The 14,711-nt window shown below is 32.1% G+C and overlaps 1 protein-coding gene across 5 annotated transcripts in view; it reads right to left on the bottom strand.

Moving 5' to 3' along the window:
- Nucleotides 1-1,358: 1,358 nt before the first annotated feature.
- Nucleotides 1,359-14,711, bottom strand: part of LOC132731809 (zinc finger protein basonuclin-1-like) — a 76,484-nt gene continuing 63,131 nt past the window's right edge. For all 5 annotated transcript variants that reach the window (XM_060718074.1, XM_060718073.1, XM_060718075.1 and 2 more), the window contains 2 exons: nt 13,506-13,744; nt 1,359-8,206 (listed from right to left, as the gene is read on the bottom strand). In XM_060718074.1, the coding sequence (XP_060574057.1) occupies nt 5,588-8,206; nt 13,506-13,744 (2,858 nt within the window). In that variant the 3' untranslated portion in view covers nt 1,359-5,587. The remainder of the gene's footprint in view (nt 8,207-13,505; nt 13,745-14,711) is intronic.

The following is a 14,711-nucleotide window of genomic DNA, read 5'->3' as shown; positions in this document are numbered from 1 at the left end:
GGGTCATGATGGCTCTAGATAGCTCCCCTGACCCATCAACCACATCCGAGCAATGTCTGCATCCAGACCAAGTTTGATGACAATTGAGTAAAAATGTGAACTCTAGTGTGTTAACAAGATTTTTCCATATTTTGGCAGTGTGACCCGATTTTGTCCCCAGTTGACCCATATTTAAACTTGACCTAGAAATCATCAAAACAACCTTCCTGACAAATTTTCAGAATATTTGGATCAAACATTTTTAAACGTAGATGACCCATATTCGAACTTGACCTAGAAATCATCAAAACAACCTTCCTGACCGATTTTCAGGAAATTTGGATCTAAACTGCAGCCACTAGACTGTTAACAAGCTTTTTTTCTATTTCTAGCTCCTGTGACCTAGTTTTTGGCCTGAGATGACCCATATTCAAACTTGACCTAGAAATCATCAAAACAACCTTCCTGACCAATATTCAGGATATTTGAATCAAAACTGCAATCACTAGTGTTAACGAGATTTTTCTATTTTAGCTCCTGTGACCTAGTTTTTGACCAGAGATGACACATATTGGAACTTGACCTAGAAATCACCAAAACACACCTTCTTGACAAATATCCAGAATATTTGGATCAAAACTGCAGCCACTAGACTGTTAATAAGCTTTTTCTATTTTTAGCCCCTGTGACCTAGTTTTTGACCAGAGATGACCCATCTTCAAAGTTGATATAGAAATCATCAAAACAACCTTCCTGATAAATTTCCAGAATATTTGGATCAAAACTGCAGCCACTAGATTGTTAACAAGCTTTTTCTATTTTTAGCTCCTGTGACCTAGTTTTTGACCCGAGATGACCCATCTTCGAACTCGATCTGTATTACATTGAGACAAATATTCTGACAAAGTTTGATGATGATCCAATCAAAACTGTGACTGCTAGACTGTTAACAACCTAATTGTTGACGACGAACGACGCCGTACATAGCCCCATCGCTATACTTCACCTTGACCACTTCGTGGTCAGGTGAGCTCAAAAGCGCTTTGGCCTGTTAATGATCTTTGTGGCTCCTGCTACTCAGTAGCTGCAACATGCTACAAAGTAGCCGCCACATATAGGGAACAAACTGGTCAATTATCCATCTCAATACAACTGCTTATTTATCTAACATCAGGGCGACACATGTGATCACAGATCGTTTTTGTTGGCCAAATAGGCATGATTTATAAAACTTCTATAGAGAAACACAGGGTCATGCTACAAGGAACATGTAAGTATCTAAGCTCTACACATTGTAGTGGTGTCCAAGTAGAAATTTCCTTAAAATACTTACATTAGCCTCAAGTACATGCTAGGAACAATATAACATTAACATACTGTTTCATAAAAATGTTTATTTTCTAATATATTGTACAATTTACTAGAACTGATCAGTATGATACAGTAATAACATCTATACATGTTTACAACATAAACTGTAACTGGCATGCATGTAAACTTAATAGAATAAATATATCATGGACGAAAATATAACTACACCTTACAATAACATGCCGGGTGTATATGAAAGTAAGTGGCTACCAGTCCAGGACAAGATTCCTCAAGTAATTTTTATGATAATTTAAAAGTTGAATTATTGATAATTTCATTTTGCAATGATATAGTGTTCATAGATTCAAAGCATACTTTCAGGTATTAAACTCATACATACAACAATGTGAGTTATGTATTCAGCTGTAAGTACTGAACATGTACTATCAAAACTACAACACTGTTACATTAGCTCACCTTCATATATCATCACAGATATGCATTTAAAATATAATCAGACCTGTTGTAAGGGAGCACCCTCTAAATTATGACCACTATAAGAAAGCTCTTCAAAAGAAGCCCACACTACTATTTGAATAGATCAGACTTGCTTGTATTTTTAAAACATTAACTATGATTATAATAGAGACATAATTTTTTGTGAGTAATACTTTACTGTATTTTTGTGTCAATTACAAAATAAATAGATTAAACATTTCGAGCAAAAATAAGATGTACATGTTAAAGTAAGAAGCAAGATTTTAAATATATTTGATTGTTACATCTGAAATATGAGATAAAAATATGACTACAACTACTTTAATGAAAGGAATACAGAATGTATATTGTGACTTATCAAGTACAACTACTCTCTATTGTATACATCTACAATGACACTAGCTGCTTTATCAAATATTTGCATAGAAACAAAGTGAATCTGTAGTAATACACATGGTGTATTAACTTTTTTTTGGTATAGAATAAAAAAATCTTCTTAAGAAAACTACTACATAGCATGCTTCAGACATAAGAAATACAAGACAGTGCTAAACTATTTACATTTCTTAAAGTTCAAATCCAAGTTTTCTGTAAGTTTAATGTGGGTACCAATTTCAAATACTTTTTTAATTCTTGTTGGTTTTAATTTTCTTTCCATTTTATTAGTTTTACAACCATGATTCAATCATTTTATATTAAAATATCACGAGAAACATTTAAAATTGATGAAGAAATTAAATTAAATTCTACCCTTTTGTATGGGTTAGGTACCTACCCTAGAAAATACTTTCTGTAAAAAAAGAACACTATGTATTTAAAAAAAAAAAATCTTAAAAATTAATTACTTCCCCAATTAAAATATGTAGAAAAATTGATATTTGTACTTTAATCTTATCTACACAAAATAATACAACATTGAATGATTTCATTATAAAGATTTTACCAGTAAGTTATTTGATGAATGACAAACCTTTCAGTCTACAGACTGTGTGATATTTTTATAGCCCTAAAGATAAGTTTTAGTATTTTCTTAGCAAACAGAATTGAAATTTATATGAATTTTCTAGCTATATTGTAGGCTTGGTATTATAAAAATCTATGTTTCCTAAAAAGTATGAGAGGATATATGTCATATTCTACTCTATCTATTCTGGATTATCCTAGACTATCCTGCACTTAACTATAACATGTGTCAAGTCAACAAAATATCAAAAATGTATTGTTACTACCAGTAAATATTATAAATTGTATCAATGTTGAGCTATATAAAAAATTAACTCTAAGTATTTACACAACAAAAATGTGAAGAAAAAAAATTCAGAGACATAACTAAAACATATTGTGAATATCAACCTGAGTCATTTGGCACTAAAGTAAACACAAGAGCCATCGCTGAGCGGGGCAATGCTCAACTTTTTTTTTACTTTTTCTTAAAGCAAACAAATGGTTTAAAAGAAAATTAAAGGAATTTTTTTTAAGTTTTTCCTTTTTTATTTTAAAAGGTCAAATCCGTACATAAGTAACAAAATTATGATAACTTAACCAAAATTCAATAATTTGACATTGATGGTCATTTAAAGCTCAACCTCAAGGTCAGTTCAACCTTTCAAAATGTCTTGTCCAAAGGTTGTCTTGACCAAGTATGAAGATATTCCATTCATTAATTACCAAGTAAAAGCCAATTAACGCAAAAATCAGTGAAAATTGAATAATTTGACCTTCAAGGTCAATGCAATAAATGAGCCAAGGTCAATTTGTCTTCGATATACATTAAGGTCTTATCCTAAAGAATGTTGTGTCTTAATATAAAGTCAATCCATTAATTAATAACAAAGTTACAGGCAGTTTAAGCAAAAAAAAGAAAATTTCAATAATTAGGATTTTAGGGTCAAGGTCATTTATGAATGCTACTTAAAGGGGTTGTCCCAAGGGTTGTTTTGGCCAAGTATGAAGACAATACACCTAGAACTTTAAGTTATGATCAACGTTAAAGTTTGCGGACGGCAACGCCAACATGACTGTAACAATACCTTTATTTCTTTTCTTTGAAAAAAAAGTACAGCTAACAATACATAAACAAAATTATCAACAAATTTATACAATATAGGTGCATAGCTGATATAACAAAAACATGGATTACTAGTCTCCTGCTATAATTATATTACCTTGTTACATTAAAAGTAAGCTTAACCTTGCTATATTTATGTGACAGTTATTTCCTCTGAGTCTATAATTATCCATTATAAGATAGAGAGGATTTCATACTTTAATTAAACAGTCAACAGAATAGAGATTTAGGTTGTTCTGGCTCTAAACTAGCTGCTGAGACCTTTAACAATTATGCTAGCACTTAAATTATGCATTATTACATACATATAAACTATTAAGCATAACTTCATTACATTTATTTCTTAACATTTTAATGCATTTTCAGTCACTTTGGGGCAATTTTCATTAGCTCACTACAAATAGTATTTGTTCTGTTAGGTTCGACACTGCAAATGTCATATTGCCATGTTCCAGCTGATGGAGAGACCTTGGTAGACCCCTTCTACACAGAAGTAAAGGGCTTCTAATTTAAAATACTGCCAAAAAGATCCCACTACAATTAGTATAAACAATAAATATTCATATATCACTGACACATATATTTTATAAAATCAAATTTTTCATTATTCCAAAAAATGGGAAAAAATTATTGTTTTTTTTTACAATTTCAATAAAATACACACAGAATGCATTTAAATGTATAAAATTTGCATAATTTGTTAATAACATGAAAACTATGTACCATAAAATAAGCAAAAAGAACAAAAATATTGACCCTTGCATATTGAAATTTGTGCAAAATTCATTAATGAAAAACTGAGACAAATACTGTTGCAAAAGTGTTTGAGATTGCATATAAGAATAAAGTTCTATAAAAAAGCACATGTTCTGTGAAATAACTATGGTATTTTGTACAACATATAATATCTTACATAATGCATTGCATAGAATCCTACCTTAAACAAATGCATAATTCTTTTCCATTTATAACAGCACAATATTGTAACAACTGTTTTAAAATAACACATGCAATAGAAGAATGAAATTACATTTAAAGAATTGACATGAAAGTTAACAGATACAATATTAGAATACTATATACATGTCATTTATATATCTGATTCTGTTTTGTAATGAAAACAAAGTTATAAATACAATTTCACAATATTTAAGAGGCTTCTATTAACAAACATGAAAATCCTATATTTTTTTCATAAAATACTGCTACAACATTTACTATATTTATCCATTTAGAGCCCAATGCTATAAAAGAAAGCTACAAAATTCAGCTTCCTAAATGGTATTTATGAACAACAAGCTAAAAACAGAACAACAAATTTCTGGTGTCATTTTCAGTTATAAATAAAACCTTTGACAAGAATCTTAAGTAACTAATCTTAAATCAAATGTAAATAAGTAACTTTGTCATTGGTCAGTATTACATTGCAAGAATGTGAGACTGGTTTATAATCTAAGTTTTACAAAATCAGACCATGACTTCATTGCACAAAATGGCCCATTATAATAACCAAACCCTATAAACAATACATTAAAAAAAATTTAATCAAAATTTTAATACCAAGATTATGCCTTTTTTCATCACAGAATATAAATAATAGTTCAAAGATATGAGTATTTATGACAAAATTGTACATACTGACTTTAATGCATAAAAAATGAAAATAAATGTCATGGCTGAATAACAAAAAAGTTATTTAATAAAAACAGTCAGCATTATAAAATTTCTACTTTAAACTGCCAGAGCCTTTTCGTTTGAGCTAAGAGTTTTGTGAAAGCCATCATGACCCATCTGTCGCCTGCTCTTTCTAGTTGGTGATACTTTTTCTAAACTTTTTGCTCCAGAAGGTATGTTTTCACTTGCATGCTTTGAGTCAATGTGTTTCTGAAGTGATTCTTCATCAGCAAAATCAGCATCACATGTGTTGCATATACCTTTTTGACTATCATCACATGAGTCATTATTAGTTCTTTCATTTTCAACATCCATACCATTTTCCCCTTCTTCACATACGTCTTCAACATATTCTTTCTTTTCAATAGAGTTATTATGATTATTTTCCCCATTTATTATACTATTTTTTTTTGATTCACTCTGATTACAGTTTTGATTTTCATAAAGTTTTTGAATAATGTCTGCTCTAAAATTTTGATTGTCATCCGCATCTTCGGCTGATATTTGTTCCTCAGTTGTTGACAATAATTTACGATGCAGGTTCAGATTCGAGCTGTGACGATCCCTACTGCGCTTTGAAGGGAAGGATGCACTGCATCCATCCACTGTACATGTATGCATTAACTTCAGATGTACATTTTTGTAGTGAATCTTTAAACCAAATATATTCAAAAAGGTTTTACCACAAGCTACACATTGTTTTGGATTGTCTTTGTCAATAGGGATCTCTCCTTCACTCATCACCTCACCATTACTTTTTGTCATGTCTACTGAATCATTTGATCCCATAGATGTGTTTGAATCTTGTCCAGATGCATTCATGAACTGTTCTGAGTCCATTCCTTCTGGCATGTGCATGGCAAAATCTAAAACTTCACCAGTATCTTTACCATTAATATCTTCATCATCATCCTCATCATCATCGTCTTCATCTGAATTATCATCAATAATAAGTTTATTGTCACTCTTGTCTATTGATGTCTCTTCAACATCAGAATTACTACAATCAATATCAACATCCCCTTGCTCTACCTCCTGATCATTTGGTACCCTTCTATCTTCATTGTGGTCAATTTCTTTGGAATCATCATTACTTTCATCACATTCATTTTTATCAAGTATACCCGATTTTTCATTCTGGTCCCCTGCTTCCCCATAAGAGTCTGTTGGTTGTGCACATCTTATTGGGATATTTTTACGTCTGCTTTGTGAGCGTGCAGGTCCCAATGAATTGCTAGATAAAGCATCACTTGGTTCCATTTCCTTTATGTCATCTAAACTCTCCTTCATTGCATGCTGGTATTCTTCTAACATATGTTCAGGGACAAGGGATAAACTCACATTTCCAGGACTGGTTTCACGGGAATTTTGTCCACTCTTAAGTAATGGTAGACTTAAATCTTTAGGCCCTTCGTCATCACTGTCAAGCTTGAGTCTTTTGGCTGCAGTTGGGAACACTGGCATCTGTATGTTGGGATCAGCATAGAATGGTCGCTGATTTGGACTCTCTGCTAGATTGACTGGACTTCCAGAAACCATAGATGGAGATATAACCATAGATGGAGGTGTGGAGAGTTGCCGCTTCTGTGAAGGACTTGATCCATCATCAACAAGCCTAGCACCATCTGGGATTTTTGGTCTTTTTTGTGGCATGTGAAGCTTTGGGTTGGGATTTGCACTGTGACGGTTACGGCTACGTCTAGAGCTAAACATCATTGTACAGCCTTCAACTGAACATTTGTGCATTTCTTTAAGATGAACAGCACTGTAGTGTATCTTCAATGCCCCTTTATCACAAAATGTTTTATTACAAGCTGAGCAGAGAACACGCTTTTTCCCATTTGGTCCTATCATTGATGTTCCAAAGCTTGGATCAGGAATCCAGTTTCTTTTGATTGGATTAGATGATTTACGTAAATGTTTGTTTTTTCTGTCAATGTATAAAGAGTCTTGGTCCTCTTTGAGTGAAAAGTTAATGACACCTTCGTCACTGTTGTGATGTCTCTGAAGTGTAGGGAGGACCATTGATGGACCTCCCATACTGACTGATGGTGGCATGATAGGTATATGTGATAGTGGAGACTCTATGTCAGATACTTTCTGAGGTGTATATGGTGTGTGTGGTGGTGTTGACTGGGCTGAAGTGACACTCAAGTTCTGTGGACTGTCACTTTTGGGAGATCTTGACTGTTGTTTGTCACTAGGACTAATGGAAGCTGGGCTTGCAGATTCCCTACGGTAATCAAATGGTTGCATTGTCTGCAGACGGCCAAGTGGTGATGTTGCTATAGGACTAGTTGATGTTACAGAAATGAGAGGTGGCCGAAGATCTCTTGGACTGGAAGATGGCGTTGAAAACCCAGGAAGTGGCGGACTTAACAATCTGTTCCCAGCTGGTCCTATAAAAGGAAGCCTTGCACCAAACAGGTGTCTCACGTCAAAAGGACGTATCAAATTTTGCATGGACAAGTTGCTTCTTTCAATAAACTTCTTAATTTCTGATTCATTTCTTGTAGTTTGTTTTATGTAGTTGTCTTGCCTTTCTTTTGTATCTTGTAAAATTATTTCCTGAGCAATAGATTTTGTTTCCCCAAATCGTAGAAATTGTTGCATTATAATGAATTCCTCTTCTCTTGTTGCACATATCCACTTGTCTAGGACACGACCTGATGTCTCCTGAAAATAAAATAAACATTATCATTATAATATGATTAATTTTTGACAGTGTTATAATTAATTCCTTACAATTAGGTGTAAGATATCTTAGTATAAAACAAGATAAAGGTAAAAAGTAATTAATGTTATACTCATGGAAACTAAATGATATAGAGACTGGAATCATATCACTTAAAATAAACCATTACCATGATAACACTAAACTTCTAAATGATACAAATACTGAAATATTTTTTTAAAACATTAGAGGAAATTAATTCCTATAGAGTATTTGTGATCTAAAATAAATGAATATAATATTACCTTCTTCACTTAAACTCATGTAGCAAACAGGGTTTTACATGCAAACTGTACTTTAATACATCACTTACTTCACTAAACATAGACACAGTACAAGCTATAAAAGAAACAAAAACAAAACACATGCATAGGATCAGTATTTTTCAGTCTTATGCAAGGGGAAAAACTCTGTGCTGAACAAGCAATCATTTAATCTTATAGCCTCCCTTTATCTGTATTTTTTTTTATAATGCAACAAATCTTGTTATTGTAGTTCAGGCATTTTTGAAAGAAAATGTCAGAAAAAGATAAAAAATTCACCACAGTCTTGTACATTTATATAGAACTAGATGATTAATACATGCCTTGTCCAACAAACAAAAAAAACAAACAAAAACATCTAAATATAAATAAAGTATTTGCAATTTTTATCCTGCTGCAATTTCAAACTGTTGTTGTAAATACTGACTTAATTTATATATTTACTGGTTGCAAGTAGATCAGTTAGTTGCGGGTAGAACAGTTGTGCGCTTGGTAAGTTTTTTATCCTGCAATTGATTGCTGCACAATATAATTATCATAAAAAATTATGTCTATAAAAAGGGACCCGTTTTATGTGGGAGAGTAGGTTTAACAATGAAATTAGTTATTATCACAGCTAACATTGATGAGATAACTAGTCATATCAATTGATCAGATTTTTCAAAAACATCTTGAGAGATAATATTTTCTTCTTTCAGCAATCCAAAAATCAAATAAAGCCCCTGAACAATTAAAATTTAGCACAAACATTCATAAGAAAATGATGTCTAGCATTTTAAAACCCTTAGAAAATCAAATCAAAGGCAATCTTTTTTTCTGCAACAGTTACCCAAAATTATCTGCAGTATTAAAAGGTATTATCGGACAAGTGTACAGTTCTGAAACGCTAGAATGCACAAAGCAGTGGCTAGAAATTTCATCAAGTTAGTTATGTACAGTGTCAGGAACCAAGATTAGTTTTGGGTTGAGACAATTTCATCTAGGAAACTATTACTTAAAGCAATTCAATTATGCTGCTGTGTCCCTCGTTGTGACACATTTGTAGGAAATTCCACAGTATTATATTGGTCAATTGGCACAACGACTGTCATGTCATAGATCAAAAATGTGAGTAATTAGACTAAGTCCTGTCACAGTCAGTACAAGATGTCCATTGCCATATCATAGATATCACAGGTGTTTCAAAGTTCACTATTACTAATTATAGAATATTTAACATAAATTTATTGTGTCAACAAATTCAGAAATTATATTATGAAGAAAAAATAAGACCCTAAAAATGTGTTAAAATCAGGGTTAAAAACCAAAACAAACAAATTATCAATTTCAAGAAAAAAATAAAATGTCTAACCTTTTCACACCACAATACATGCATGTCAATAAAAGTTAAACATAAAATAAAAACACTAAATTCAAATGAAAAAGACAACAGTCTGAGCTTTAATAACAATCAAAGGGCTGCAAGCTCTGTGGTATTTTCTGATCTTTGCAATCTAAATCGTACTGTATATCTGTATGTGTTTTCCTGTATAAGTTTATTTTTATGTACTTTAATTCATATTGCAGGGCACCAGAGTTTGATACATACGGAATTCTGCATAACTAGAGTTGCATCAAAAAATCATTTATGTTCATTTATTATGATAGCCACACTTTTATCCTTGCATATCGTGGCTATTTCCTTAACGAAGACACTAAAAAAAGAATTAAAAAAAATGTTGACTCGACTGGGATTTGAACTCCAGACCTGTCACACACTAAAAGAGCGTGTGACCCCTGCACCACGGAGAAGTTTTAAAAACAAAGGCTGAATAAAATCAAGTCATTCTAAATTTAGAATTTCCATTGCATTTCGGGTTTTTAAAGCCGCACAGGCTGAATAAAATTTAGTCATTCTAAATTAGAATTTCCATTGCATTTCGGGTTAGGGTAATTTCGAGGTATTTTGTTCAGGGTAAACCTGTTGTTTAAAATTGAAGTAAATAATTTAGCAAATATCTTCTCGCCCAAACAGTCCAACATGTAGAAACTATATATTCAACCACTCGGCAGTCATATTTATTTGTGTAGTATTCGGTAATCGACATCACTAAAAATAGCATTTTCATTGATTAAAATCATATTCATCCGCGTAATTTGTGAGTGTGCATTTATTGACAATTCTATAAGACAACGCTACTTTTAAAGTTTGAATGTGCAGTAATTTGTTGGACACTTGTAACAAAAAATTGTTCTTTCTTTTAAATCAGTTTTGAGTGAGAACTACTTTGCGTTGTTAGGTCTGTAAGGAAATTTTGTGTTAGACCGTGGATGTTAGCTATGTATTTACTGATCTGCGATCAGAAAATACAAAAATGGTAACAGGCAAAAACAAGAGGGCCATGATGGCCCTGAAGTCGCTCACCTGAATATAACACTCTTCATGACAAGGAACAAGTAATTTAGTAAACTATAAACAAAAGAAGATATAAAATCTAAATCTTAAACTGATATCACAAAGTTCATATTTGTATCTGAAATAGTGCATGTGTAAAAACATTACTGGTTGCTTTTGCTAACTGTTCCATATATGAAAAATCAATGACCCCATGGGGCAGGGCCAATTTTGACTCCAGGGCTTTTAGTTGGAAAAACTTTGTAGACACACATAAGAAGATTTTTAATGATTAATATCTAACCTCTAGCTCTTTAATATCTAACCCCCCCCCGGCAGGACCAATTTTGACCCCAGAGCTTGTATTTGAGCATGCCAAATATCTAAGCTCTAGATCTTTGGGTTTTTTTTAAAAGATATTTTTAAGTTTTTTCTTTTGGTTGCAATGGAAACCAGAGTTCTGCAGGGAATTTAATTCTTTGAACAATTTTTTAAAGGTGACAACCAAAGAAACATTCCTGTAAAGTTTGGATGAAATTGGCTTAGCAGTTTATGAGGAGATGTAGTTTATGGACGGACCCATGAAAAATGATCACAAAAGCCTACCATGACACTTTGTGACAGGTGAGCTAAAAACAACCAAACGCTTAAAGTAAAAATTTTAAGTACAAAGAGGAGACAACTCTATAGATATAGATGCTATTAGAGTGATACTAAATGTGGCTCATGAATAGAAGAAGTTTATATTCTGAAGAATAAATCAAAATATTAAAAGTTTAAAGGGGTGATAAATCTTGAGTGCTAGAGTTATGACATTTTCCTGTATAATATTATTGATGATTTAAGTTAGAAGCAAATCCCTTAACAAACAAAGAAGTTGTAGTAAAAATAACTAATTTTAAAGAATATAATTTTTGAGGGAGAAGTTTATAAACCTTATTACATATGATGCATAAAATTGAAATTAAAAGTAAATCCCAATGAAATATATGAGTAAATAAATTGTTTGACATATAATTTTGGAAATATTGGTGACAAAGTTGGTGCGGTATCTCATACATAAAAATATTTTTACAGCACAAATTCCCCACTAAAATCTGTTGCAATGCTCAATGAGCATGGCTTACATCAAAAGCACTAAAGTTTTTTTGTTTTTTTTAAATATTAAAAATTAGTTTAACGAAATCTGTCAGAAATTGAATCAAGAATTTCCTCTGGTCACCTCTTTGGCTAAGTTTTCCACACAAAGCATCCAAATGCTTTATTATAAAAAAAGCCTTAACATAGCACTTGTAACAGGGAGCAATTATTACATACCAGATTCTAAATGCAGACTTGATTGACATGATTGACACAAGTATCTGTTCACAAGGACTGCTCCCCTAGCACATGTGACTGTCAATGAACCATGTACAAACCTCAGAGGCCATGTGGCTGTCATAACTGATAAACAGACAGATTGTAGACCCCCGTTTTCTGAGAAAATATGTATACTGTCTTTACATCTTTTGTGTGTAAGTTTGTTTTTTTTGTCTTTCCTTATTGCTAAATGTATGTCGCATCTGGTATTTTCTGCATCAGTTTTAACAGTAGCTAAAAAACCAAAATTTAATGTTTGCACAAACAAGGTATAGATTAAGATTCCCTTGTATTTGCCACTTGTTGACTCAAACTTAAAGTTGTTTGGGTAACTCAATTAAATTTAAAACTGTAGGAATTTCAAGCTGTCAGAAGTAAAAGTCAATGTCAGTCACTTATGTGTCCTGTCAGACTGCTCAAAGGTGAAGAACAGTGTTTTACGTTTCATTTCAGACTGCTCAAAGGTGAAGGACAGTGTTTATATGTGTCCTGTCAGGCTGCTCAAAGGTGAAGGACACTGTTTTACGTGTCCTGTCAGGCTGTCAAAGGAAAAGGACAGTGTTTTACATGTCCTGTCAGGCTGCTCAAAGGTGAAGGACACTGTTTTACGTGTCCTTTCAGGAAGCATAAAGGTGAAGGAAAGTGTTTAACATGTGCGTTAATAAATGTGTGTTATTGTTCCAACACCTACACTTTAAAGTTACTTTTTGTGATTATGAATATGTGTCTTGACTAACCAAATTGATTATTATATTAAACAATAGTGAGTGAATATTTTCAAACATGTACATGTATAAATCATAAGTAGTCCATGTTTTACATCTTGAATTGTCATAGATTAACTCATAGAAAATCCTGATCAGGAAATACTTGCAAGAACAATATTAAAGTTAGTAGACAGATACAAGCAATGTATAAGTTAAATAAGACAAGTTCAGTCCTTCAAAATAGTCGTGCAATATACTAAATAAAATCAACATGCTTGTTTCCCTTTTTTCTTGCAATATCAACATTTAGCAACAAACTTGTGTTACAGAACCTTAGTCTGAGCACAAGAATATTTGTATTAATCATGCAAAGTTTTAGTTTTAAATGTTGTGTACATGCTGTATATCTTCTCAAATAAAATTGGTTTTAGAAAATAAGTATATTTCTATAGTTAAATAATGAAGCAACAAACCAAAAAATAAAAAGAAACAAGTCAATATAAAATTTGCATAAAGCATGAATAACAAGTAATTTTACCTGTAGAATATATCCACGCGCATAATCTTCATATGACCATCCAAACCCATGCAGCACCTGTAGAACTTCCTCATGCTGGAGAACACTGAACAACCGGTCAAGTAAGATCTTCAACCTTATTGGTGTCGCTTGTGCACCATACAGCATAAGTGAGGCAATGTCAAACACAATATTCGGTTGAACAATTTCAACCTGCAGACCTACATTGAACACATGACGATACCCTAGTTTGTCCAAAGCTGAAAATATACAAGATTATAATCTTACTTAATATTCTACTACATATAAACAACAAAACTTAATTTCATCTCCCTAAATTTCAGAGCATATCAAGTAAATTTGTACCCAAAAGAATGAATAATTCAATAAATTCATAAAGATACAATGTCATTAAAAATGATAGCTAGTTATAATGCTATGTCAAATTGGTAATAAATCTAATGCTAATGCTAATAATTTTGCTTTATTTTAACACCATTTCAAAGTTTTTAATATAACTATAAATCTCAAGTATATGTATATTATATGTGTGACACTACACATCTTTACAAATGACAAGAGGGCTGGAGACAGACTTGTGAAAGTGTTATTCTAAGTTTACATAACTATCAAAAACATTTAACTGTCCACGACTTTTTCACTATATAACAAGGGCCTTATAAAGGCTCCTTCACAATTTCAAAATGCCGGCTTCACAACTGGAAGAAAAAAAATGCCACTTTCACAATAACAAAATTCTTTGATTGCTGCATTTAAACAGTAAAACAAAAAAAAATTCAAAGTTTATTTAGCACTGTCAACTGTAAATACATTTGTATCCTAAAATATTCTAAATAATTTACAGCTTACAGACATCAAAGCTATTTAAACATTTTATGTTGAAATATTTCAATTAAATGATTTTTTTTATCAAATAAAGTGTGGGTTGTAAATTGACTATAACAAATTATGTAAATATCAGACTCTTCTTTCACAATTTTATGGAAAATAATGCTAAAATTTTACAATTTCAAGAAAAAATCATGCTTTGTTTTTCACAAATAAGAAAGGCCCAAACCCATCACAATTTAGGGAAAAAAGCCAGGACAAACAGTACAATTAATCCCTTAAATCAAACAGAACCTCAGGTTTACCCTAGCAGAACCTCATGTTAACCCTAGCAGAACCTCATGTTAACCCTAGCAGATTCTCATGTTAACCCAAGCA

Source organism: Ruditapes philippinarum, unplaced genomic scaffold (genome assembly GCF_026571515.1).
Source record: "Ruditapes philippinarum isolate M1 unplaced genomic scaffold, ASM2657151v2 ctg63_1_1_1_1, whole genome shotgun sequence".
In the NCBI taxonomy this organism is placed as follows: Eukaryota; Metazoa; Mollusca; class Bivalvia; order Venerida; family Veneridae; genus Ruditapes; species Ruditapes philippinarum.
The sequence above is the reverse complement of the archived record's forward strand: the minus strand, read 5'-3'. Positions and strand labels throughout refer to the sequence as shown.